The following is a 26,774-nucleotide window of genomic DNA, read 5'->3' on the forward strand; positions in this document are numbered from 1 at the left end:
TATTTCCCTGTAAACAAGCAAGGATGTTGGGGGCAGGGCAATTTGGGTCCTGAATAGGCAGTTCCTGGGCTTTCCTATGCAGCCCTGGCCACCTTGAAAGAAAGAACTGTCAGTCAAGCAGACTGGCTCCACTCGAGCCAGCACCAGAAATCCAGACAGCTTAAGAATGCTGCACAATGATGGTGTGTGTGTGTGTGTGTGTGTGTGTGTGTGTGTGTGTGTGTGTGAGAGAGAGAGAGAGAGAGAGAGAGAGAGAGAGAGAGAGAGAGAGAGAGAGAGGGAGAGAGAGAGAGAGAGGAGAGAGAGGAGGCAGGGGGAGCATGTGCCATGGCACACAAGTGAAGGGCTAAAGACAGTTTGCAATTTAGCTTGTCCTTTCCTTATGTGGGCTCTGGGGATTCAACTCAGGTGATTAAGCTTGGCTGCAAGCACCCTTCCTCCACTAAGCCGTCTTGCCGTCCCAGTGAGCCTCAGCAAGAATGGACCTTTTGTTATCAGTAGTTTATTTGAACTCTAGATGACCCTGCAACTGTTTCCACTGAGGCCTGATGGACTTCACTATCAAAACGACTACTGGTACAGCTAAAGAGGCTGTTGTGATTGGTGCAAATATTGGCCCTCACTTGCATGTCAGGTTTGCTGTGATTGGTGGCAATTTCCCTTCCCTGAGGAATTTTAAGCCCACTGTTGGGCTCACTTAGTGAGACATCATTCCAGGAATGATCTTTTCAATATTCTGTCTGATTTTAAAAAATGACTTATTTTTATTTTACTTGAATAAATATTTGCCTCCATGTACCCATGCAGTGCCCTCAGAGGCCAGAAGAGGGCGTTCTTCAGTAAAATGGATATGATTTATCAAAGTTTTGCCTTGGATACATAGTATCAAACTGGAGTATTCGTTCTTTCACTCTCTTTTCCCTTTCTTTTGTTTTATAGGTTTTTGGAGACAGGGTTTCTCTGTGTAAACCACCTTAGCTGTCCTGGAACTCACTCTGTAGACCAGGCTGGCCTCAAACTCACAGAGATCCACCTGCTTCTGCCACCTAAGTGCTGGGATTAAAGGCGTGCACCACCACTGCCCGGCTTCTTCTTCTTCTTCTTCTTCTTCTTCTTCTTCTTCTTCTTCTTCTTCTTCTTCTTCTTCTTCTTCTTCTTCTTCTTCTTCTTCTTCTTCTTCTTCCTCTTCTTCTTCCTCCTTCCTTCCTTTCTTTCTTTTTTGGTTTTTTTTTTTTTCGAGACAGAGTTTCTCTGTGTAGCTTTGGAAGCTGTCTTGGAACTCACTCTGTGGACCAGGCTGACCTCAACTCACAGAGAAATGCTTGCCTCTGCCCCTAAGTGCTGAGATTAAAGACAGGCGTGTGCCACCACTGCGTGGCCTTTTGTTCCTTTTGTTTTGTTTTTGTGTAAACTCCGGGTTGGCCTTGAACTCACAGAGATAAGCCTGCCTCTGCTTCCTAGGCACACTCGGCTTCTTCTTCTTTTGAACAAACATTTTTTTGAGACAGAGTGTCACGTCACCCAGGCTGACTTCAAAGTTAATAAGAAGCCAAAGATGACTTTGAATGTTGAGATAGCAGGCAATGCACTCTACACCTGACTTCTGTGGTCTGCGGATGGAACTCAGAGCTTCCTGAATGCTAGGTAAACAGTCGACCAATCAAATTGTATTGGCAGTCACTGGTGGTTTTCTTGAGCAATTTGGTCGCCCTTTTTTTCATGTTACTCTGGTTTGGTTGATCATGCAATTACTGATCACTTGCTGTTTAGAGAAGCTGGAAAGAGCTGCACCAACAGGAAGCTCTGTGTCAGGTAGAACACCTGGGAGCTGAACCCTGGGTGTGTGCAGATTTGCCAAGGGAGGGCAAGCAGTAGCCCAGTTCAAAGGTTGTGGTCACAGCAGATAAGGAGAACAGGTTCCTGAGGTTTCCTGCGTGGGCAAGTAGTGGGCTTAGGGAAGAGATAGCAGAGACACCAGTCCGTGTCGTGCCTAGGAGAGTGGAGGACATTGGTGACAGGGGGAGACAGTGGCCCAGGGAGGCCTGGCTCTGAGGGAGGGGAGAGGGGCAGAAAGAGCCAAGGAACAGTGTCCTCTGTCACTGATGGACTGAGAGGCCGGGGTGCCCAGGAAGACAAGTGCATGGTACAGGTGAAGAATTAGCTTTTAGGGCCCGCGAGATGGCTCAGCAGGTAAAGGTGCTTGCTCCTCAGCCTGACATCTTGTGAAGGGAGAAAACTGACTCTGGCAAACTGTCCTCCCACATGCGTACACGAACTCACATGGTCATGTGCACATGCATACACGAACTCACATGGTCATGTGCAATGCGTACATGAACTCACATGGTCATGTGCACATGCATACACGTATGCATACATACATAAAGATTTTTTGGTTTTGTTTTTTCTTTCTTTCTTTTTTTTCGAGACAGGGTTTCTCTGTGGCTTTGGAGCCTGTCCTGGAACTAGCTCTGTAGACCAGGCTGGCCTCGAACTCACAGAGATCCGCCTGCCTCTGCCTTCTGAGTGCTGGGATTAAAGGTGTGCGCCACCACCGCCCGGCTAGTCTCTTAAAGGGAGAAGAGGACAACAAGACGGCTCAGAGGGTGGAGATGCATACTACCAACCCTCATGAGCTGAGTTCAACTCTCTGGATCCATATGCTCAAAGAAGAGAACCAGTTGCCACAGTTGTCTTTTGACAGTCATCTCTCTCTTTTGTGGTATCTCTCTCTCTCTCTCTCTCTCTCTCTCTCTCTCTCTCTCTCTCTCACACACACACACACACACACACAAGTAAATGTAGTATGGCTTACTTTTTAAAAAATACCTCTGAATAGGAGGAGGTGAAGGCAGGATCAGAAGACATGCGATGGAGATGGGGAAGATGCATAGAAATGTATAGAAGTGTGTGTGCCTGTGTGTATGTCTGTGTGTGTATCTGTGTGTGTGTGTGTGTGTGTGTGTGTGTGTGTGTGTGTATAGGGCCTTGCCCTGCATGATAGAATCTGGTAGCTGTGAAGTGTCCCTGACCTAGAGACTTCTGAAGCTTCCTTGGTGCTAGGATCATTCATCACATCCTTGGTAACCACACCCCGCCCCCAGGCCAAACATCCCCTATCCTTTGGGAGTCCAGTTGTGCCTGCTTGCACAGATGATCCAGTCCAGCTGGCCGTGCTGACTGTTAACATTTCCTCATGGAAGGAGAGGGTGCAGACAGGCTGTAGACCCTCACCAGCGTCCCACTCCTCCTCCAAGCCAGTCTTGGGCAGTTTTTCCATAATTGCACAGTGGCCTGGATTGGGGGCGCAGGTCTCAGGAGGTGCTAGGATATATTCTGGGAAGGGGGCTCCATCTCTACGGAAGCCATCATTCATGCTGGGTAAAGACTTTCTAGTGTGGCCGCTTTGGGGTTCCCTACACTCCTGCTAGTATCTCCTCCCTATGCACTCTAAGTAAGCCCAATAAACTCAGTAGTTCTGCAGGGGAACTTGGGTGCAATCATCCTTTGGTTTGACATTGGGAACTTAGAAGGAGGGGTAGACATGGTATACCTCCCACTCAGGAGAGAATTCTCACAACCCCAGTTAATAAAGTCACGGTGATGGATTCAACTGTGCTCCCCTCAAATTCAGATGCTGAGGCCCAACCTCCACTACCAGAGGTGGTAAGTGTATTTGTAGACAAGGTCCTTAAAGAGGTCATTAAAGGCGGAGGCAGAAGGATTTCAAGTTAGAGACCAGACAGTGGTGCATTAAGAACATTTCTCAAAAAAAAAAAAACCTAGGTAAAATTAATAAAAAAAAAAAAACAGAGGAAATTAATGTTAAGTGAGGTTGTGTGGGTGGGTCCCAATTCAACAGGACTGGTGTCCTTATAGAAAGAGGGAACCAGGTGGTGGTCCACGCCTGTATTCCCAGCCCACAGGAGGCAGAGGAAGGAAGATTGCCTGATGCTTGGCCTATGTTACTACATAGAGAGTGTCTCAAAACGGGGAGGGGCTGGAGATGTAACACACTGGCAACAAGTTTGCCTAGAATCCCCCCAGAGGGGCCTGGGGGTCTGCCTCAGTGGCAGAGCACTGGTCCAGGGTGCACAGGGTTTGGGCTCCAGCTCCAGCAGGCAAAAAATCTAAAGGAAACAAAATCCCCAAGAGACACACCACGGATACATGTGTACCAAGAGAAATCATGTAAGACATTGAGACACAGTGTCTTTACAAGTCAGAGAAAAACCTGGCCTCTGGACACCTTGAATTTGGACTTCTAGCCTCCAAAACATACATATGTCTTTACAAGTCAGAGAGAAACCTGGCCTCTGGACACCTTGAATTTGGACTTCTAGCCTCCAAAACATACATATGAAATAGCTGTGTTCAATCCCTGGCCCCCACACAGTGGAAGGAGAGAGCCAACTACTGAGACGTGTCCTCGGACTTCCACACGCTGTGGCGGGCACCCCCTACACGGATTAGCTGTCTATGGTTTTTGTTTTGTCAGCCTGGCCCAGGCTGGAGTCGTCTGGGAAGAGGAGACACCAGTTGAGAAGTTGCTCTCACCAGATTGGCCTGTGGGCAAGTCTTTGGGAGCATTTTCTTGATTGGTGTAGGAGGGCCCAGGACACTGGGGAAAATGTGACCCCTGTACAGGTAGTCCTGGGATGCTGAGTGAGCCAGAGGGAGCAAGTCAGCAATCAGCCTTCCTCCATGGTTTCTGCTTCAGTTCCCACCTCCAGGCTCCCGCCCTACTTGAGTTCCTGCCTTGACTTCTCTCAATGACCATAATCAAATCATGTAAGCTCAATAAACCCCTTACTTCACAAGTTGCTTTTTTTTTTCAAGTTGCTTTTTGACCACGATCTGTATCATGGTGATAGAAAGTGAACTGGGATACCCTCCCCCAATAAACAGATAAAATTAAATAAAACATTTTAAAGAGAAAAGAAAATTTCATTTTCTGGGAGATGGTGGTGCAGGCCTTTAATCCCAGCACTCGGGAGGCAGAGGTAGGCAGATCTCAGTGAGTTCGAGACCAGCCTGGTCTACCAAGTGAGTTCCAGGACAGCCAGGCCTGTTACACAGAGAAACCCCGTCTGAAAAAGAAAAGAAAAGAAAAAGAATAAAATTTCCATTCAAGAGGACAAGCTTTGAATGCCCACAGACAACAGTTTTTGGATCCAGAAAGTTCCAGCAATTTCCATGAGTTTCAGACTTTTATTTGTAAAAAGGAGATCACAAAATCCACCTCGGAGGGCTGTGAAGAAACTGAAACAAAACGTGTAAACACATGAAGTGTCCTACTCAGTAAAGGTCACGGTGTCACCACTGGGAAAGCCGCGCAGGGCTAGGCTACATCACTGCTATTGTCAAGGAGCGAGTTAATTCCAGGAGCATAAGCATGGCACCCACATTTTATCATTTGAGGGAAGGGTTGGAGAGGAGACACGTACTGGTTCACACACGGCACTGTGCACTGGTTCTGGGGCAGAACCCCCATAAGATATAGGAAATTAAATTGTGAGGTCCTGACCCACGAGGTGTCTACACCCAGCATTGTATGTGGCACCTGTCAATAGTATTGGCAGCTATGTTCATGAGTAAAGAAAGCACGTTAGAAACACGGAAGGTCTGTCTATAGCCGGCCTTGGTCAAGAAATTAACCTTTTACCGTAGAAGGGGAACGTGGTGGCTTTGGAACTGCTAAGCCCAGATGTGTACTTCAGGCACGGCTGGATCCAGGGGCAAAGATGCACATAGCAACCTTCTCTTGTCCTTTGCTGATACGGAGGCACCCCACCCCCAGGTTCCCACCCTTTGTACACACACCGCTTCCAGAGAAACGGAAGCTTCCCTTTTCAAGCTGTCTGGACTTGAGTCTTGAACTGTCTCCGAGCCACACGGCCACTTACTTTCTGTACCTGCTCAGCTCGCTGGCCCCAGAATAAGGGAGCGATAATTCCAAAAAAATATAAGGGGCTTTTCTGACAGAAGGTTGCTAAGTAGGCCCAGCTCACAACTGCCCACTGGAGTGTCTGCAGGAGAGACTACTCACAGGTGACCTAGCAGTCACCTGGTGACAGTGTGGAGCAATGCTCAGCCCAGGCACGCTTGGGGTCATGTAGAATTTTTTATTTTGTTTTGCCAATGTTTAGAACATTTTAATAATTCGTGTGTGTGTGTGTGTACTAATGGGTTGTGTGTGCATGTAGAAGCCAGAGGACAAGTTTTGGGAGTCAGTTTTCTCCCTTCCACCAGGTGGGTCCCAGGGATCAAACTCAGGTCTCAGGCTTGGTAGCAAGTGCCTTTACCTACTGAGCCACCTTTCTGGCCTTGTTGTTTTGAGATATGGCCTCATATGTAGCCTAGCCTGGCCTCAAATTCATTATGTAGCCAATAACTACCCTGAAACTCCTGCCTCCACCTCTGAGGGTCAGGATCATGGATGTACATCACCACCCTGGCTGTCACTTATGACCTTAAGGAGGCTAGAACCTGCTTGGCCAAGGGGCCATGTAATAGATTTTAAAATGTCCCGATACTCCCCATATTCCTGAGTTCACAGTGTGGCCATCATAGCATCTGCCTGCCTGAGCTCAAGGTCAGCCTGGGCTACCCTGTCTCAAAATATAAATTAAAATAAACAGATGTTTTTTCTCCCACTCCAATCTGAATGGCCCTTGTCGCTAGTGCGCCAGTTCTGAGACAACCTCGAGAGGCTTGTGTGCACTGGTTTATTGATTGAGACGAGGTCTCCTGTCGCCCAGGCTGGCTCCAATGACCTTGAACTCCAATCCTCCTGCCTCCACCTCCTCAGTGCTGGGATTACAGGCATGCACCACTACAGCCCATTTATGCAGCGCCAGGAATCGAACCCAGGGCTTGAAGCACGCTAGGCAAGCACTCTACCAACTGGACTATATCCCCAGCCCTGAATTTCTGTGCTTTTGCTTATTTGTTCTCTTGGGCTCTTGCCTCACTTAGGAAAGGGATCCCAGTTTTGGGTAGAGGATGAGCCACCACCTGAGGCTGTCCTCGCTTTCTCCGCCACAGTTCCACGTGTGGGAGAAACCCCTGCACGACTGGCAAGGCCACATACCTGACTCGCACAGTTGCAGAGTGTGAGGATCCACGGAATCTGGCTTAGATCAGCCCGGCCCAAGTCACCCAAGCCTTGAGCACTAAGTGGTTGTCATTTCATAATGAGTTAAGGTTTTTCATCCCAACTACCTGGGGCCTAAGACAGAAGGAGCCCAGGTTCTAGGCCTGCTTGAATTATAATGGAAGAATTCAAGACCAGCCTGAGTAACTTAGTAAAACTCTGTCTCAAAGTTTAAAATTTGAAAGAGGGTGGGGATAGAGGTTAATGGTAGAACACTTGCCTAGAAACCACCAATAAGGGGCTGGGGCTTGGCCCAGCAACATAGTGCTTGCCCAGAACCCACTAGTGACCGTTCTGTTCTCCAGAATACACATGGTGAAATACACTGGCTTCCTCAGGTTACCCTCTGACCTCCACATGCCTCTGTAGTGGATGCACCCTAATAAATAAATAAATGGAGGTTAAATAATTCAGATAGAATCCCTTACTGAGGAAGGAACTGGGGGCATGGCTCGGCAGCAGGACGCCCGCCTAGCATGTCCAACACCTTGGGATAATGAAGAGGAAAGAAGGTTAAGGCCAGTTTGTTACACAGTACTGCTGTAACAAATTGATAACAGATACAAGGCAAGTTAAGGAAAAAAATCCTAGCTAGTGCTTGACTTGTCAAACCTCAGTCCAGTGGCTAGATCTTCAGGCAAGGGGCATGTGTTTCTAACTTCAGGAAAATGCTATGGAGCTCTGCCTGGGCTGGGAGATCTTGCCTGGTGGAGTCTATAATCTGTGGATCTCTGGAGATTGAACATTGGCACCTCATGCATTCTCAGTAAGCACGCTGCCACTAACTACAACTCTAGCCTCTTCTTCCTCCTGTCTAGTTTTTATTTCAAGGATAGAGTCTCAATAATTTACCCAAGCAGGCCTTTGAACTTTCTATCCCCCTGCTTCAGCCTTCTGAATAAACTGTGACTATTATTACTACTTTGTCTTCCCCTCCTTTAAAGACAGGGTTTCTCTGTGTAGCCCTGGCTATCTTGGAACTCGCTCTGTAGAGCACACTAGCCTCAAACTCACCTGCCTCTGTCTCCTGAGTGCTGGGACTAAAGTCGTGTACCACCACATCCGGCATAAGCTATGCTTTTAAATCCTAACTCCATCAGAGATTTTAAAATATATTATTCTTTATTTATTTGTGCATACCTGCAAAGATGTCAGAGGACAACTTGTTCCCTCTCTACCCCATCACATGCATACTGGGATCTGAACTCAGGTTGTCAGGTTTAGTGGCAAACACCTTTACCCACTGAGCCATCTCTCCTGGCCTACAACATGAACCAAAACTTGTAAATCCAGGTTTAGTTATTTAATTTTATGCGTATGGATGTTATACCTGCATGAATGTATTACATGCTTGGTGCCTGGGAAGGTCAGAAATTGACATCAGAAGATTAGTGCCCCCCCCCCAACAAAACAAAAATCCCTGGAGTTTGTGAGCCACCATGTGTTGGTGAGATTGGAAACTCCGTCCTCTGTAAAAGCAACTAGTGTTCTAAGCTGAGCCATCTTTCCAGCTCCCCAACAAGGACTGTTTCGAAAGGAAATTGTTTTATGAGTGTATGGGTGTTTGACCTGCATGTATGTCTATGCACCACATGTGTTCAGAGCCTGTGGAGGCCTGAAGAGGGAGTCAGATCGCCTGGAACTGGAGTCACATGGCTGTGAGCCTCCATGTGATTTGAATCTAGGTCCTCTGGAAGAAAAACCAGTGCTTGAACCACTGAGCCCCTCTCCAGCTGCCCAACAAGGGTTATTGACACCCTTTTCCAGGGACACAGGTACCAGGCACTGTGTACAAGTCTCGCTGCTAAGGAGACGTGTATGCTGACTAGCCAGGTTCCTCCTTGACACACACATCTTGGTTCAAATGTTTTTATGGGTTGGATGGGCATAAGAAAGGAACAAGGAGAGAACACACTTAGAGTCAAGGACTGTGGAAGGCTCTCAAGAACCAGATTGGGCTGGGGATCTGACTCCGTGGGTAGAGTGTTTGCCTAGCATATATGAAGCCCTGGCTCCCAGCCCCAGCGCTATAGAAAGATTCCGTGGTAGTGGTGCATGCCTGTAATCCCAGCACTGAGGAGGTGGAGGCAGGAGGATCAGCTCAAGGTCATCTTCTACACAGAGTCTGAGAGTAGCCTGGTCTGCATAGTCTTCTGTCCCAGAGAGAAGAAACCAAAGGTTCCAAGTCCTACCTATTGGGATTTTGATTTTAGTGGGAGAAAAAGTCTGAGGTGCAGGAGAGATGGTTCAGCAGTTAGGAACTCCCAGCTTACATGGACCGGTCTCGAACTTCTGCTACAGGTCACCGGATCCCCACTTCTGGCCTCGGAACACCAAATTCACGTGGACAAACCCACCTATGGACGTGTACATTCACATAGAATTAATTTCTTAAAATTTAAGATGCAGGGGGCTGGAGAAATGGCTCAGAGGTTAAGAGCACCGATTGCTCTTCCAGAGGTCCTGAGTTCAATTCCCAGCAACCACATGGTGGCTCACAGCCATCTATAATGAGATCTGGTGCCCTCTACTGGCATGCAAGCATACATGGAAGGAATGTTGTATACATAATAAATAAATAAATCTTAAAAAATTCAAGATACAAAAAATGAAATAAAAAAAACAGGCAAGAAAAAAATCCAAGATACAGATGAAGGCCTTTCATACTTCTGGAGAAAGTCAAGTGAGGAGCTGGGGTGGGTAGTTCATGTCTTACGGTCTCAGTAGGCAGGAGGCTGAGGCAGGGGACTGCCACAGATCTGAGGCTTGCATGGTCTACAGAGACTGTGTCTCAAAAAAAAAAGATACAAATTAAAATAAAAGTCAAACTGGGTTTTGTGGTACAGGCCTATAACCCCAGTAACTGGGAGTGAGAGGCAAAAGGGGTCAAAGTTTAAGGTCAGCTTGGCTATGAAACACCATCTCAAATAAATAAATAAATAAATAAATAAATAAGTAAATAAATAAATAAATAATAGCCAGGGGTGGAGGGGTAGCATGGTGATAGAACTTGGAAGCACAGGGCCTGGGGTTTGAATCCCAGCAATATAAAATAGATTTAATTTAAAAAAAATTTAAAAAACAGAAAGCAAAATGGCTCCTTGGGTAAAGGCATGTGCAGCCAAGCTCACAAGCTGCCCTCTGACATCCATGTGTGGCACACCCTTTAGCAAACACGCACAGAGTAACAGACCCAAAGAGAAACAGCAGCACGGAAGAGAGGCCTATGGCATCGTATTGTGGGAATCTGGGCCTAGAATACCAAAACCAAGGGATGGGAACTCTGTTCATTGTCCCATCCACGTGCAGGCTCCAGGCGACTCATCTCTCATCCCAGGTTTACACAGTGCAGCCTTGGGGATCCTGGATGGCCCAGATTGTGTCAGCTACCCCTGAGCCTGCCCTCCTCACTCAGCCTGTTCCGGGCAATGGCATCACTACCCAGGTGAGGAACTGTGGCTGACCATTGAACTGACGTCACTATCCCATCCAGCCATTGCCATGTCCCCTTTGCCCTAACCGTCAGGATTTCTGTTCTGCTCCCAACTGCTCCAGCTCACATCTGACCACCGCTAAATAGGATCTGGGCTGCTAAGACTGAAAGCTCGATTCTTAGGGCTACCAAGATGGCTCAGTGGGTAAGGGTGTTTGCTGCCCAGCCTGATGACCTGAGTTCAATATCCAGGACCCACATGGTGGAAGGAGAGAGCCGACTCATGCCATTGTCCTCTGACCCCCACCTGCTCTGTACACACCACTCCCACCCCGATTCCACACAGAATTAGAACCCATATCTCTGGGTTCTGGCTGGGCCAGGAGGTGCAGGCCTGCCTTCCACTTATTGGGGAGCCTAAGGTAGAAGACTTAAAAGTTCAAGGCCCACTTGGTCTACAGAGTGAGGTCAAAGTCAGACTGAGCAACTAAGACACTTCCCCAAAAGCAGAGCGAGGGCTGGGGTATAGCTCAGTGGCAGAGTACTTACCTAGCATGTTCCAGGCTCTTGGTTCATTCCCTTAGTAACATAATGCCAGCGCTGGGGAGGCCTAGGCAGGAGTATAGTGGTGAGCTGGGGGCCAACCTGAGCTACATAGTGAACTGCAAGGCCAGTCTGTTATATATATATATATATATATATATATATATATATATATATATAGAGAGAGAGAGAGAGAGAGAGAGAGAGAGAGAGAGAGAATAAGAACATGGAGCATGGTAGCACGTGCCTATGATCCCAACACTTGGGAGGTAGAGGCAGGAGGATCAAGGTTACCCTTGGCTGCACAGTGAGTTTGAGGCCAGCCTGAGCTACACGAGACCCTGTCTCTCAAAAATAAAATTAAATAAATTCACATAAAGAAGACAAAGCCTAGATCCAGTGGCCCTCCTCTCCCTCTTTCTCAATAGCCCCAGCCGAGACTTCTCTCTCCTGCTCCATGCTGCCACAGCCACCCCAGCCTCTACAACCCAGTCTCACAGTCTTCATCTCGCCTGCCCTCCTCCAGCGGCCGTGGAGGCAGTGATCTTATAGGCTTTCTTTCTGGTGCTGGCTTAGTGGGTTCATCCTGGAGTGTCGGCCTCTGGTCCAGAGCCCCCTCCAGCAGACTCACAGAGTAACTCTGTACATCCTAGCGGTGTGTTCCCACCAAGCCACAGGCAAGGGTTCCAGGCCAGCGGCCACTTTGCAATCCGCCCTCAGGTGGGACAGCTCCTGACACAAAGCAGCATTTTATTCACGTTATGGTGATGGGAAGCCAGGCAGGCTGTCTGGGAGACCAAGGAGGATGGGCAGAAGAGGGCTAGGCGGAGCTTAGCAGCTGAGGTAGCCGGAGATACGGGGCTGCGGCCCCCACCGCACCCAAGCCCTTCCTGCAGACAAGCTGCATGAGCAAGTACCCTGGACCCTGTGACGTCCCTAGGGGGTCGCAACCTCCACCTTCGGTCTCCGTGCTCAGACTGCAGAAGATGCTTGATGGCAGCTGTCACCAGGCCAGGGGTGAAACCATCCCGGAGCTGCGTGGGCCATCACCTGCCTGCAGGTCGCTGAGTGCTCTCTGGAGATGCGAGGGAGTGGTCAGTGGTCTCAGCATCAATGACACCCTTCCTGCCTCTTCCTGGCACCCAGATGGCTGGTGCTGAGCCTGTGGCCCCACCGCACCAGAGACAGGGTATATGCCATTTACGGACACCCTTTCCCAGGGGAACATGGGGAGGATGCTCTCCTGGCCCCATCTCCCTTCAGGGGCCCCTCCAACCTCCACCCTGACTCACCTCAAATTTGCTCATGAATTCTGAAAAGATGCCAAAGAAGGCCTCTGAGGTAGTGGCCTTGGAGTCCTCTCCGAAGAAGGCCAGTGCCTTCCCTAGCTCTTCCATGGCCTCCCGCTGCAGCCCGTCCAGAGCCCGCAGAGCCGGTTGTGCCGTTTCCAGAAAGGACTATGGGGGCCTTGGTTAAGGAAACAGCCGCTGGGTGCTCTACCCTCCTCGGCTGGAATGTGAACCCAGACAGCCCTGGCTGCCCCGCTCCCTCTCTGCTCTGATAGAATCTTCCTTCCTGCAGGCAGAGAACTGTGCCCCCTCCCACTCCCCACGCCACAGGTTTCAGGACACCAGTCAGTCCTTCATGCAGAATTAATTTACATTCTGTATATCCTCAGACATCCCCTCTCTCCACAGGGGGAGCCATGGTCTTGGAGACGTCTGCTTAGCAACTTCTTGACTCTTGTTTGTTCGTTTTTTTTGTCTTTTGTTTTATTTTTATTTTTATTTTTGGTTTTTCGAGACAGGGTTTCTCTGTGGCTTTGGAGCCTGTCCTGGAACTAGCTCTTGTAGACCAGGCTGGTCTCGAACTCACAGAGATCCGCCTACCTCTGCCTCCCGAGTGCTGGGATTAAAGGCGTGCGCCACCACCGCCGGGCTTGTTTGTTTTTGTTATTATTTGTTTGTTTTGTTTATAGACACGATCTCATTAGGTAGCCCAGGCTGGCCTTGAACTCCAGCTCTTCCTTCTCCTCCTTTTTTTTTTTTTTTTTAAATTCCGTATACAGCGTTTCTCTGTAGCTTTGGAGTCTGTCCTGAAACTAGCTCTTGCAGACCAGGCTGGTCTCGAACTCAGCAAAGATCCACCTGATTCTGTCTACTGAGTGCCGCCCTGCTAAACTCCAGCTCCTTCTACCTCAGCATCCTGAGTGCTGGGATTTCAGTGTGTTGAGCTCACTGCCCACTTCTCAGACCACTCCCTTGGGCTGATCCTGTCTACCTGATACTTGGTTTATGTGTTTGAGACAGGATCTCTTGTAATCCAGGCTGGCTGAGGATAACTTTGACTTCCTGATCCCCCTGCCTCTACCTCTGAGTACATGTGTACCGTACCACAGCAGCCCTTTTCTCTTTTTCCTTTCCCCCTTTCTTCCTTCCTCTTTGTTTTCTTTCTTTTTAAAATGCCTTGTTTTTCCTATAGCTTTTGTTAGTATTTAAAACAGTTCAAAAGCTCATTGTTTCTGTCCTCCTAGGGCAACCTGTTCCCTCTCTGGGCCTCCAGGATTTAAGATAGTATCTGGTGCACTGTAAGAAAGACTTAGTGGCCCTAATTCAAAGTGCACAGTTCCCTGGGAGAACAATATTGAATGCTCTGGATCCAGTCCCCCCAGTGCCTCTCTCGTCTTGCTTTTGGCTTACAGTGCCTGACTGGCCAAGCTTCTCCTTGTCTCTTGTGATTTCAATCCGGGCCCCACCATTCATGAGGACAGATAGTTGTCAACATATCAATGACTTTGGGAACTATGAGTGTGCCTGGTGATAGAGACCTGTCACCCTAGATCCTTGGGAGGATGAGGCCAGAGAATTGTAAGTTCAAGGCCTGCCTGGGCTATAGAGTGAGTCTGAGGCCAGCCTGGACAACTCAGAGAGACTCAGCTTCAAAAGTGTAATAGGGAGTGAACGGGGTATTATAGCTCAGTGCCTCCCTGTGTCCATTGGGTGTGGCTCACTGGTAGAGCACCTGCCTAGAATCCCCCAGTGAGGGGTTGGGGTGTGACTCAGTGGTAGAGCCCCTGCCTAGAATCCCACAGTGAGGGGCTGGGGTGTGGCTCAGTGGTAGAGCACCTGCCTAGAATCCCCCAGTGAGGGGCTGGGGTGTGACTTAGTGGTAGAGCCCCTGTCTAGAATCCCTCAGGGAGGGGATGAAGGCAGGGCTTGGCAGTAGCATACCTGTTGGGAATCCACCAGTGATGGCTGCCAGCCTGGCTCCCCAGTAAAACATATGCCTGAACACCTGAGGCTCTGAGTTCGATCCCCAGTGTCATAAATACACAAAAGAACACCATCTTCAGCTACTCGGCTTTGGCATAAGCACGTGGACTCTATATAATCCAGGATGGAACCCCTCCCAGAATCCCTGGGCACGCGCAGCTTCTGCCTGGAATTCCTACAAGGGTCTGCACTGAGCCCTAGAGCCACAGTCAGCTTTACCGGACCACCCCACAGTCCAGTCTGGTGCTGGAGTAGGCTGGTTGGAGGATACAGTCATGACGACAGCAAACCTGTCCTCACTGGAGGGGGACATGCTCTGGCAGGCCACCTGAATCTCACTGACAGTGCCATGGAGATCAGCCAGGTCACCAGTCAGGGCTCGTTGGTTCACTGCGTGTCAGGAAGGAACCAAGTCTTAGGGGGGCTGCATCCCCAGCTCAGGGAAGAATGCATCTGTCTCCCTTACCCATGAACACAACCTACCTTTGGCAGCCAGGGGCACAGTGGGCAGGTCCTGGGCAAAGCCCAGGAGTTCAGGAAAGTGCTGGCTTAGCGATTTGGCAAGGATGTGCAGAAAGGTAGATTTCCCATCCACTGTCTTGGTGGAGTTTAGCTGTAAGGGACGCCCGCCACAGATGCTCCTCAAAGTCCCACTCACCAGACGTCTGGTCACATGACACCAGACTTTTCTGTGTTCCTAAACTCCAACTCCCCTCCCAAGTCTAGGTCCTGGATCTGAACCGGAGAAGCCCCATTCCATGCTCCTGCTCTTTGCCTGAGTCACTTCTGAGCCTGTGTGCAGCCTGTTTCCCCTTCCCCAGCCAGGGGAAGAATTTATGGGCATAATGTTTTCTTCTCCCCTGTTGAATTTTCTTCTCCTCCATTGTAGGTTGTATGAATCAGGCTCTTATTTAGCCTAGGCTAGAAGTCAACTTCTGATCCTTGAGCCTCAACCTTCTAAACGCTGGGATTACAGGTGTATGCCACCACACTTAGCTCTACTGCCACAACTTGACATAGGTTTGACCTCCAAGCCTGGCAGCTGGAGCAAGTGACTGCCTGCTGGCCCTCACCTCTGTCAGGAAGTTGATCTTGAAGCCGGTGGTCTTGTTGGTCTTGGGCTGTCCATCGTTGAGATAGTTGCCCATGGCCAACACAAACTGTAAGAAGAACAAGGGTGATTGGGTCCATAGGCTCACCCCATCCCTCTCCCCATGTGTAGTTTTTGGTTTCCAGGCTGGGAGCCCCTGGAAGACAGAAGATCAGATTAAAAAAGCAGGCATGGGAAGCCATCTGACCTCCAGGATCTTGGCGAGTTTCCGGCTGTTTTTGAGCTCCAGGGATGCTTGTCGCAGGCACTCAAGGCTGCCTCGGATCTCCTCTGTCTTCTCCTGTAAGGTGGCCTGGAAGTGTAGACTGCGCAGGCGGGTCTTGTATTCGGGAACCGACAGCATCTACAGGAAAGTCAAGAGCCAGGATTTATCCATCCGCAGTCAGTAGTACCTACTGTCTATCCTGGGGAGGGAGTCCTCTGACTACTGAACTGGGTACTCCTTGGGAAAAATTATCACGACCCCTAGAGGATGTTCTCTCCCATTTGCCTTGACCGCGAGTGGGAACGGGTCATCAAAGGAGTTAAATTGAGACTCAGAGGCCAGGGACAATCTTCAAGGGACCTGGACAGAAGCTAACTCCCGATTGCGGAGAGGAGCCCAGGCGAAGGCGCCCTTAGCCATGTTGGGGGCGGGCAGTGGGGGGCGGTGACGACCAGGGGGACCTCTTAGCACCTGCAGGAAGAACTGGTCCGGCTCACTGAGGCGGCCTGGAGCCTCGCGGAAAGCCTGGTAGCGCTGCTCCTCGTCGGCGTCGGGAGCGAAGAGCAGCAACTGCGCCAGATGCGCAGGTTCCAGGCGCCTGGGCTCCATGCTCATGAGCACCTGCCTCAGCTCGCCAGGGGTCAGCTTCAGGTGCGCTAGAAGGATGGCTGAGAGCAGGACACCAGGATGAGCCGGGGCGGGGTCCAGGGAGAGGGCGGAGCTCAGAGTAGGGGTGGGGCCTCAGGGAATGGGTGGGCATGATGATTGGTCGTAACTACTGAGACTTAGAGGGATACGGGAGGAGGGGCCTGGGAGAGGTGTCTAGTGGAGAAGGGCGTGGCATAGACTTAGCCAGAGGGGGTCTTATAGACTGATAAGGGGCGGAGCCCCAAAGACGTAGCAGGAATATATGCGGGATCTGCGGACGGGGCGGGGAACTAGTAGATAATGTGATTAAAGGCGGGGCCAGAGCGAAGGAATCCATTGTGGTGAATGTGACCAATAGAGGGTTCCTAGGTGTGCACCTGAGTCCCAGGAAGGGGATCCTGTTACCCTGAGAGGAGGGTTATTTAGCAGGGTGACAGGTCCCAACGCCCACATCGGAATTTCGGTCACCCCACCCCTTTGCGGGTCTCAACTTCCGAGACCCAGAGGATGGGCCCCTTAGGCTTCTCACAGGTGTTGTAGGCCTTCTTGTGGGACAAGATCTCCACCACTTCTTTCTTCCTGAAGGGTTCGGGGCCAGGCACGGGCTCTGGAAGGGAAACTGGATAGTTTAATGGGGAGCAGGAGGCTAGGCTAGGGCTGATGTGGCAGGACCAAGGGAGAGATGTGGCCACAGCAAGCGGCAAGGACCCTTTTCCTGGCGTGCATCGCCATAACTACATCAGCGCCAGGCATCCAAACTCCCCTCATTCTTCAGCCTTTCAGCCTAAGGCCATTCAGCACGTGGCTTGTCTGACCCTAACAATGAAAACCCACCACTTTCTGAGCTTGTGTCGTGTACAAGAACTGACTGCCGATACTTAGAGTCACACTCCAACCACTACAAGGAGATACCTAGAAAGGACTAGGGGGGTGGGGAGACTGAGAAGGACGTTCATAGATGCCTGCTGCTCACGCTATCCTGGTTCTGTGACTTTCTGCCGACTACCTAGCCTCTCTGGGCTTCTTCACTAAAAACTGCAGGTGGCTGCAGGATCTAGCTTGCAGCACTGTTGAGGAATTCTAGCATGCAGAAGGGCCTGAAAGTTGGAAGACCCAATAGCAATACGTGCATGCTGTGGGGACTGGGAGCTAGAGAATGCCCAGAAGACAGCAGGCAGTGTGGCTGTTGACATGACCCAGGGCCATCAGGCCACTCACTGGAAGGTTTCTGGGTGCCGAAGTGGAGTTCCAGGTCCAGGTATTTCACCATATCACTCAGCTTATCATAGTCAGAGTCCGCCCCGAGCTGCAAGGGATCATGGGAAGGTCAAAGCAGGAAAAGCCCAGGCAGCTAGCCTGCCTTTGACCTCTGAAGTCCATCCTGGAATCTCCCAAAGAGACGTAGATGATCCCAAGACCTCCAAGACCCAGGAGGTTCAAGAGGAAGGCAGGAGTGAGAGGAGGCTGCAAGAAGTACTAATCAGGGGAGCTGGAGAGATGGCTCAGTGGTTAAGAGCATTGCCTGCTCTTCCAAAGGTCATGAGTTCAATTCCCGGCAACCACTGCCCTCTTCTGGTCTGCAGACACACAGAGACAGAATGTTGTATACATAATAAATAAATAAATAAATAAATAAATAATATTTTAAAAAAAGAAGTACTAATCAGAAGCTGGGCGTGGTGGTGCATGCCTTTAATCCCAGTACTCAGGAAGAAGAGGTATCTGTGAGTTTCGGGCTAGCCTGCTCTACACAATGACACCTTGTTTCAAAAGGGAAGGAAGGAAGGGAGGGAAGGAGAGAGGGAGGAAAAGAAACAAATTAGCTGGGTGGTGGTGGTGCACACCCTTAGTCCCAGCACTAGGGAGGCAGAGGCAAGTGGATTTCTGTGAATTTGAGGACAGCCTGGTTTACAAAGTGAGCTTTAGGACAGTCAGGGTTACATGGAGGGATCCTGTCTTGAATGCCCCCCCCTCATAAAAGAACAAAAGAAATGTTATAAGGAGGCCTGGAGAGATGGCACAGCAGCTAAGAATACTGGCTGCTCTTGCAGAGGACCCTAGTGTGGTTCCCAACACCCACATCAGGCAGTTCATAATTACTGGTCACTCCAGTGCCAGGGTACCTGATGCCCTCTTCTGGCCTCTGGCGGCACCTGCACTCATGTGCACATATCTGCACACATATATAATTTTTTTAAAGAAAGAAATACTACATAATCCAAATTATAAACCGATTGCTCTTCTGGTCAATAAGGCAGTCATGCTTGGTACTCTACCCATGAGGATGGGGCTGGGACAGGAGAGACGAGGCTGGTGACAACCAAGAGGGCTCAGGAGAGGCCTGAGGAGTTTGTCCTGTTTCAAAGGCTCCTTTTGCGTGTGTCTGGTCTATGTGTACATACTTGCCCATGTATGTGCCATGTATGTGGAGGCCACTGGCAGGCTTAGGTGTCTTTATCCTAGCCACCTTTTTTTTTTTTAAGACAGGGTTTCTCTTTGTGGCTCTCGCTGTCCTGGAGCTCGCTTTGTAGACCAGGCTGACCTAGAATTCACAGAAATATGCCTGCATCTGCCTCAAGAGTGCTGGGAGTAAAGGCGTGCACCACCACCTCCCAGCCACCTTTTTTTGTTTTGATTTGTTTTGTTTATTGAGACAGGGTTTCTCTATGTAACAGCCCTGGCTGTTTTGGAACTTGCTCTGTAGACGAGGGCAGCCTCATACTCAGAGATCTGACTGCCTCTACCTCCCAAATGCTGGGATTAAAGGCATGCACCACCACCACCCAACTCACCTTTTTAAAAACAACAACAACAACAACAACAACAAAACACACACACACAAAATGAGTACTGAGGAGTTGAACTCAGGTCCTCAAGCTTGAGGAGTAAGTGCCCTTACCTTCTAAAGTACGTCTTTAGTTCCACCTATCCTAATTTTTGAGGTCATCTTACCACTAAATCTAGAGCACTACCGATTGGCTAAATTAGTTGGCCAATGAGCTCCAGGGATCTATCCATCTCTACCCTCTTCAGCCCTGGAGATAGAGACATACACCACCATGTCCAGATTTTCACAGGGCACTGGGGTCTGAACCCAGGTCCTGATGCTTGGTGATAGGCACTACCCATTGAGCCATCTTCCAGCACTCTCCTACCCTCTTTTTGAGATAAAGACCTGCTATGTAGCCCAGAGAGGTCTCAAACTCATAATCGTCCTTCCTCAGCCTGCTGAGTGTTGGGATGACTGGTACATGCCACCACACCTGCCTGAGGGTTGGCAAGGAATGGGTTCATCTAAGGGTTGGCAGGGAATGTGTTCATCCCAGGGCTGCCTTAGGCAGGTATTAGGGCCACTGAAGCTGGGACAGGCCAGCGGCTGGACGCTGAACCAAAGGACTGAGACAGTTCATGTAGAAAGGCCATAAGGGGCTCGGACAGGGGCTGAGGATGAGGGCAGTTGCTGCGGGAAAGATCCTAAAGGAAGAGAGACAAGTAGATACATAGTTTCAGAAAGAGGTTGCTGGGTAAGAATGCCCCGCAGTGCGGATGGCCAGGTGTGTTCAGTCTTGGTGACTGGGGAATAACATTGGGGAGCACGTTTGTGGACACATCTCAGGCTTGTAGGAATGTGGTCTGCAGGAAACCAAGACGAGAAACTTCCCCTCCCACCACCACCGAACTGACTAGAAAGACAAGGGTGACCTTGAACTGACCCTCCTGCCTCCCCCCTCCCCCCCAAGTGTTGGGATTACAGGCAGGAGCCACTGTCACCAGCTTCCCGCGGCCACATTTGAAGGAGCAGTTGAGCTGTTGAGGTGTAGTGGTTCATTCCTCTAATCCCAGCACTTTGGTGGTGTTGAGGCAGAAGGATTGCCATGAGTAAAAAACTAGAAACTAAGAGAACTAGTTCAGCCTCAGGAGTGATGGGTTTTGCAGGAGGGTAGGGTAGTATTTCCAGAACTCCCCACTGCGCTTTTGGCTTGGGGACACATTTATCTTTGGGAAAGCTGTCGCTTCTCCTCTGCTCAGGATGAGAAGGACCAAGGAATAGTCTAGTTGGTGTTAGAAGAGGCCAGGAACTGGTGAGATGGCTCAGGTGCTTTCACGAGTTTGATGACCTAAGTTAAAGCCCTGGGATGTTGCCCTTTGACCTCCACACCATGCCCCCCCCACTCAATATAATTTAATAAATGTAATTTAAAAAACACTAAAGAAGAGGAACGGAAGAAGGAGGAGAAGGAGGCAGTGGGCTAGAAGATGGATCTTGCCGTCAAGTTACTATCCAGACCACTCACCCAACTGAGAGAGCCACTGGTTACCTACCTGACCCCAGATAGTGCCTTCTGAGTTCTCCACTTGTTCCCAGCGCAAGCGCTTGACGCTCATGTGGCTGGTCTCGCTTCGACGGTGACCCACGCCCCGGGATAGCATGGGGGGTGCGCAGGGCACGGGTGGGGGCAGGGGTGGTGGAGGTGGGGGTGGGACCGGGTGGCTGAGCTGGGTGAGGGGTTTGGTCAATGACTGAGGAGGACCTCGGGGACCTTCGGAGGAGCGGGAGCTGGGTTTGGGGTCGTGGAAAGGCAGGGGCGGTGGCGGTGGTGGGCTGAGTGGGGGCGGGGGGATGTGGTCGGAGATGGAGGAGTAGGTCAGAGAGCTTCCTTCCTCGCTGCTGCTGACACAGTCGCTAGCGCTGCTTCTCTCATTGGTCACAAAACTGCCCTGGTCATCGTGGAAACTCATCTGTCCCGGGGAGAGCAAGGCGAGCGGGAGGTCAGGCTGGAGCCCTGCAGACTGGCACAGTTTGCGGTAAAACCGCAAGCGGGTGGAGAGCAAGAGAAAACAGGGACCAGGAGAGGCAATCCGCTGCCTTAGGCTGAAGTTGTGCGTGGGACAGCTTGAGAATGGGCTAGCCTGAGACACAGTAAGTATATGGAGGTAGCCTTAGGGAAAGGATGAAATAGCCCAGGGGAAAGGTACAGAATCGATTGGTGGGTTTGGCTTGAGGCTGTGAGCTGGATAGCCTAGGTTGGGATGGAGTAACCTGAGACGACAAATATAGCCTTAGGCAATGGTGGAATAAGTATTGAACGGGGGATAGCTTGGGGTGGTTCCAGACGTGGAATGGGGTAGCAGACAGATTCCAGCACAGACTGAAGCAGGGGCGAAGCAGTCGGAGGTAGTCTGCGGTGACACAGGCCTCCTGTAGACTCTGGGGGACACTGTACCCGGTATAGACCTCCACCCCTCAACTCTTCACGCCCACTCGCACGCCCACCTCCTCATAGTCGTTCTCGGGTGTCAGGAAGTCATCCACAATGGTCACCCGGGGACCCAGCTGCTCGCTCAGAACATCCAGGAAGCGATCTGTGTCTCGGCTCCGCACGGGGCGCGAGAAGGCAAACAGCTTCCTGCGACTGGGTGGCCGGATGGGGTCTGGACTCGGCGGGCTGTCGGGGTGGATGGATCCAAGACCTGGCTGTGGGGAGGGCGCCCTGCTGCTGTCCAAGCTGGCGTAGGGGTGGGACTCCGAGCTGCTGGGGGAGGCCAGGCCCCCAGAGCACAGCGGATCATAGCAGGGGGATGGCAGGAGCCGATCGCTGGGCCATGAGACTCCAGACAGGGTCCTGGGCCCTTGATTGGTGGTGGAAGAAGAGGAAGTTTATCAGCCAGTACCCAGCATGGGGTAAAGAGTGGTCAGCTGTCTGTCCTAAGACATGCTTTCTATCTCTGGGCTATTGCCTCCCAGGCTCTTCCCTGAGAGAGTAACCAAAGACCACAGGAGGTGAAGTAGAGACTATGTCTTGGCTTCAGTTCATGCCATACCTCAGCTCACAAGGGAACATACCCCTCCCTGAAGGTCTCACCAAGACCCATGAAGGATCATCCCCATAGGTCTCAGGCAAGGGTCTTGAGGTACCACCCCTGCCCAGCAAGCCTCGGACACACAGGAGGATCTTAGGGAGTGGGAGGATCTGCCCTCCCGCCCCACCGCCATTTCTCAGTAGTGGAGACCAAGGCAAGTACTCTGTCAGTCAGTTATAGCTTCAGACCCCTTTATCCCCACTTAAAAAAATTATTCTTTTGTCCTGGCAATAGTGGCGCACACCTGTAAGCCCAGCACTCACGTGGCAGAGGCGGGCAGATCTCCGTGAATTCGAGGCCAGCCTGATCTATAAAGCAAATTCCAGGACAACCAGGGCTGTTACACAGAGAAACACTGTCTCCTATATATCTAAATTTATACAGAGTCTCACATAGCTCAGGCTGGCCTGGAACCCCCTACGTAGGTTGAAGATGACTCTTGCCTCCATTTCCTGAGGTCTCCACCACAGGTGTGCCCCCACACCCACTCTTGTGCGCTACTGGGAATGGACCCAGGACCTCATGTACGCCAAGCAAATACTCTGCCATTTTGAGGTGGGGTCTCGATAAGTTGTCCAGGCTAGCCCTGCACTCATTCTGTAGCCCAGACAGCTTTGAACTATGATCCTCCTGCCTCAGATCCCGAGTAGCTAAGATGACTGTGTTATAGGCATAGCTGGTCTTGCTTAGACTGCAGAGAAACTATCTTCCCAGCTCTGCTATTCATGCAGCAAGACATGCAGTTTACAGTGTGTTTGAGAGCCACACGCTAACTTGAGGACTCGCTTGGGGGAACACTCTGCTGTTCCGGGTCACCAGCCGGGTGAAGACCACAAAGGATAAATGAGGGACTGGGACAAGCCCACCTTGATGACCCATTGTACATGCACAGAGATCTCTGGGTTTCCCTAGGACCCAGCTGCACAGCCTCTAGGGGGTGTGTCTAGGAGCAGGAATGACGTATGGACAGCCAGCTGGAAGGACCCTCAGGACCAGAGGGTGGCTGAGGCCATACCTGCTGTGCCTACCAGGCTGGGGACTGGCGGAGACGCCCGGGATTTGGACACGGTTCCTATCTTCCCTTTGAAGCTGCTGTTCAGTCGCGACTCAAGCTCCGCGTAGACGGCGGACATCTAGTAGGCAACGGAGACGGGTCTGACCAACGGGACCACGCACGGACAGTTTGCCCTAGCTGCTCGGAAACTTTGATCAGGATTCCCTACATGCTGGCCACCAGGGCCCATGATCATCGATTACATCTGGAAGACAGAAAGGCCTCACCATTTTGGGGTTGGGGGTCTCCGGAAGGGATGTGCCGTCACCAGCCTGCCGCTCGCCTGGGATCAGAGGTAGAGGCATCTCAGGGCATTCACCAGGACCTGCCAGGAAGGTGCCATGGAGACCTCATTATCCTTCCTGAGCTCTGCAGCTCAGTCCAGACCTGCAGTCAGCGCTCAGCCTCGCTATTCCCCAGATTTCCAACTCCTTGTTGTAATCATTAACCCTGGTGGTCAGCTCGGTCGGAACTGGAATCAGCTGCGTCCCCCTTTGGGCGGGTCTCTGAAGGTACTGCCTGGAAGGGACCTTCCTGCAGCAGTGCAGATAGAAGGAAATCTGATGGGAAAGTTTGCCTGCCTTCCTTCCCTCCTTGCTGGTGAGTCTATCTGCTCTGCCGCTGCCGCTGTTGCTATCAGAAACCACATTTTTCAGGTTCCCAGTGTAGATGGAGCAGTAGCTCTGTGGAATCCTGTGGGCCTTCAGGCACTAAACTGGGACCTAGAACTGATGCCTCCAGCTCATGGACTGAGCAGCTAATGGATGCCCAGCCTCTTCAGCATGCAGAGGGCCATTGCTGGGCCACTCAGCTGTTACCATGGAAGCCAATCTAACACATCCTCTTTGTGATCTACGTTCATTGTGTGGGCTCTGTCCCTCTATAGAACCCTGACTAATACTCATCGTTCTGGTGACTCCGATGTACAGGAGAGGAAAGCAGCCCCTGTTTTTATCCATGGGGTGGGGCCTCACCACAGCTGAGGCTGGCCTCCAGGCCCTGGGAGCGCAGGCTACGACGGCACATGGAAGAAGCTCTCTGGGAACTCCGTGGTTGTGGCTCCGGCGTGGGCTCCGGTGTGGACTCTGGCTCCAGGTCCAGTGAGGATTCGGGTTCTGTGGTGGGACAGGCAAGGTTTGGCATGCCACCTTTGAACTGTCCGCCTCCGCAGCAAGGAAGGTGAGGGAAGAAGTGACCACCACCATATGTGACCACTGGACCCTGGGCCTTCCTGCCTTGTCCCAGGATAACGCTACAGCTTTTCTTAGGTCACGCTGAAGATGAAACCCAGTACCTTGTGCATGCTCGGAAAGAGTTCTACTACTGAGCCACACCCATCCCCTCACTGGGGGATTCTAGGCAGGTGCTCTATCACTGAGCCACACCCCAGCCTCTCACTGGGGGATTCTAGGCAGGGGCTCTACCACTGAGTCACACCCCAGCCCCTCACTGGGGGATTCTAGGCAGGTGCTCTACCACTGAGCCACATCCCAGCCCCTCACTGGGGGATTCTAGGCAGGTGCTCTACCACTGAGCCACACCCCAGCCCCTCACTGGGGGATTCTAGGCAGGTGCTCTACCACTGAGCCACACCCCAGCCCCTCACTGGGGGATTCTAGGCAGGTGCTCTGCCACTGAGCCACACCCCAGCCCCTCACTAGGGGATTCTAGGCAGGTGCTCTACCACTGAGCCATACCCCAGCCCCTCACTAGGGGATTCTAGGCAGAGGCTCTACCTCTGAAATACATGTATCTCTAGCTCTTTAAAGTAATGCTTAAGCAGAATCCCGAGACCAGAACACAGGTACCTAGAGTAAGAAAAGCAGCTGAAGGTGGATCTCTGTGAATTCGAGGCCAGCCTGGTCTACAAGAGCTAGTTCCAGGATAGGCACCAAAGAAAGCTACAGAGAAACCCTGTCTCGGAAAAACAAAAACAAAACAAAACAAAGAAAAGCAGCTGAAGGATGGAAAGCCTAGTGGAGGCTGATGCTGTTTCCAACAGGGCTCTGGGTCCATGCTTCTGGGTCCCAACACCCTGTGCTTATTCCAGGCGGCTTACCGACACCCAATAGAACTCATTAGGCAAACTGAAAATGTTCTGGACACATGCTGCCCTTCTGGGGACCCTGCGTTTCATACTAAAAGCCCTTAGCCTTCCTCAATCCTCCAAGCTGTAGGAAGTAGGTACCATGAAGGAGAAGCAATAGCAAATGTGGCTGCAGAGTGTCTGTAGCATGTAGCACAGGACACTATGCTCACCCAGCACTTATGTGGGTTCCCATACTTGCATAGCAAGTACTTGCATCACTAATTCTTCTCTTCAGCCCCAAGCGCAGGGGTTTTTAGGCACATGGGGGACATACTCTAACAGTGTAGGTATCAGTGGAACAGTGAATGAGGTTGTGCGTAGCTCAGCGGCCCCCTGCATGTGTGCTTGTGCACTGGAGACTACCAGCCAAGGTGATCTGACCACGAGGCCATAATCCAGGTGACATGTACTGTAAACGGTGAACAGGATGCATGAATTCAAAATTGTTTATATGTGTATATGTGTGTATGAATATTTGCATGTGTGTGTTTGTGTGCACATGTGGAGGGCAGAGGTGCTTCTATCACACTCCCCTTTATATATTGAGGCAGGGCTTCTCTCTTGAACCCCGAGTTCGTCATCCATTTTGTTAATCTAGATAGCCAATGTGCTTCAGGGGTCCCCTATCCCCCACCTACGGAGTGTTAGTATTATAGGTGGTCGGCCTCACCTAGCTGGCTGTAATATGGGTCCTGGGAATCTGAACTCTAGTCCTCCTACTTGCTCAATAAATTCTTTTACTACTGAGCCATCCCTAACCTCTTGTTTTGATTCCGAGACAAGGTCTCACTATGGGCTACTGTGGTAGTTTTAATGAAAAACGGTCCCCATAGGCTCATAGGGTGTGGCACTATTAGGAGGTGTGGCCTTGTTGGAGTAGGTGTGGCTTTGCTTGAGGAAGTGAGTCACTGGGGGTGGGCTTTAAGGTTTTAAATGCTCAGAAAAAGAAAAAAAAAAAGAGAAAAAAGGTTTTAAATGCTCAAGCCCAGCCTAGCATTACTCTCTTTTCCTGCGGCTTGCAGATCCAGATGTAGAACTTGCAGCTCCCTCTCCAGCACCACGTCTGTCTATGTGCCACCATGCTCCCTGCCATGACGATAATGGACTAAACTCTGAACTGTAAGCCAGTCCCAATTAAATGTTTCCTGTATAAGAGTTGCCATGGCCGGGCGGTGGTGGCGCACGCCTTTAATCCCAGCACTCGGGAGGCAGAGGCAGGCGTATCTCTGTGAGTTCGAGACCAGCCTGGTCTACAGAGCTAGTTCCAGGACAGGCTCCAAAGCCACAGAGAAACCCTATCTCGAAAAACCAAAAAAAAAAAAAAAAGAGTTGCCATGGTCATGGTGTCCCTTCACAGCAATAGGAACCCTAACTAGGACAGCTACATTGTGAGTCTCAGCT

At 50.8% G+C, this 26,774-nt stretch overlaps 1 protein-coding gene across 1 annotated transcript in view; it reads right to left on the reverse strand.

The window, feature by feature from the left end:
• Nucleotides 1–11,864: 11,864 nt before the first annotated feature.
• The window catches only part of Grid2ip (Grid2 interacting protein), a 29,537-nt gene continuing 14,627 nt past the window's right edge, over nt 11,865–26,774 (reverse strand). The window contains exons 8-21 of the mRNA XM_075973962.1: nt 24,259–24,399; nt 23,512–23,609; nt 23,246–23,363; nt 21,644–21,999; nt 20,692–21,108; nt 17,587–17,674; nt 16,898–16,975; nt 16,192–16,388; nt 15,703–15,858; nt 15,478–15,564; nt 14,888–15,017; nt 14,676–14,794; nt 12,425–12,589; nt 11,865–12,207 (exon numbers count right to left, since the gene is read on the reverse strand). Of these exons, the coding sequence (XP_075830077.1) occupies nt 12,136–12,207; nt 12,425–12,589; nt 14,676–14,794; nt 14,888–15,017; nt 15,478–15,564; nt 15,703–15,858; nt 16,192–16,388; nt 16,898–16,975; nt 17,587–17,674; nt 20,692–21,108; nt 21,644–21,999; nt 23,246–23,363; nt 23,512–23,609; nt 24,259–24,399 (2,222 nt within the window). The 3' untranslated portion in view covers nt 11,865–12,135. The remainder of the gene's footprint in view (nt 12,208–12,424; nt 12,590–14,675; nt 14,795–14,887; nt 15,018–15,477; nt 15,565–15,702; nt 15,859–16,191; nt 16,389–16,897; nt 16,976–17,586; nt 17,675–20,691; nt 21,109–21,643; nt 22,000–23,245; nt 23,364–23,511; nt 23,610–24,258; nt 24,400–26,774) is intronic.

The sequence above is a fragment of the Microtus pennsylvanicus genome, chromosome 1, assembly GCF_037038515.1.
Source record: "Microtus pennsylvanicus isolate mMicPen1 chromosome 1, mMicPen1.hap1, whole genome shotgun sequence".
Classification (NCBI taxonomy): domain Eukaryota; kingdom Metazoa; phylum Chordata; class Mammalia; order Rodentia; family Cricetidae; genus Microtus; species Microtus pennsylvanicus.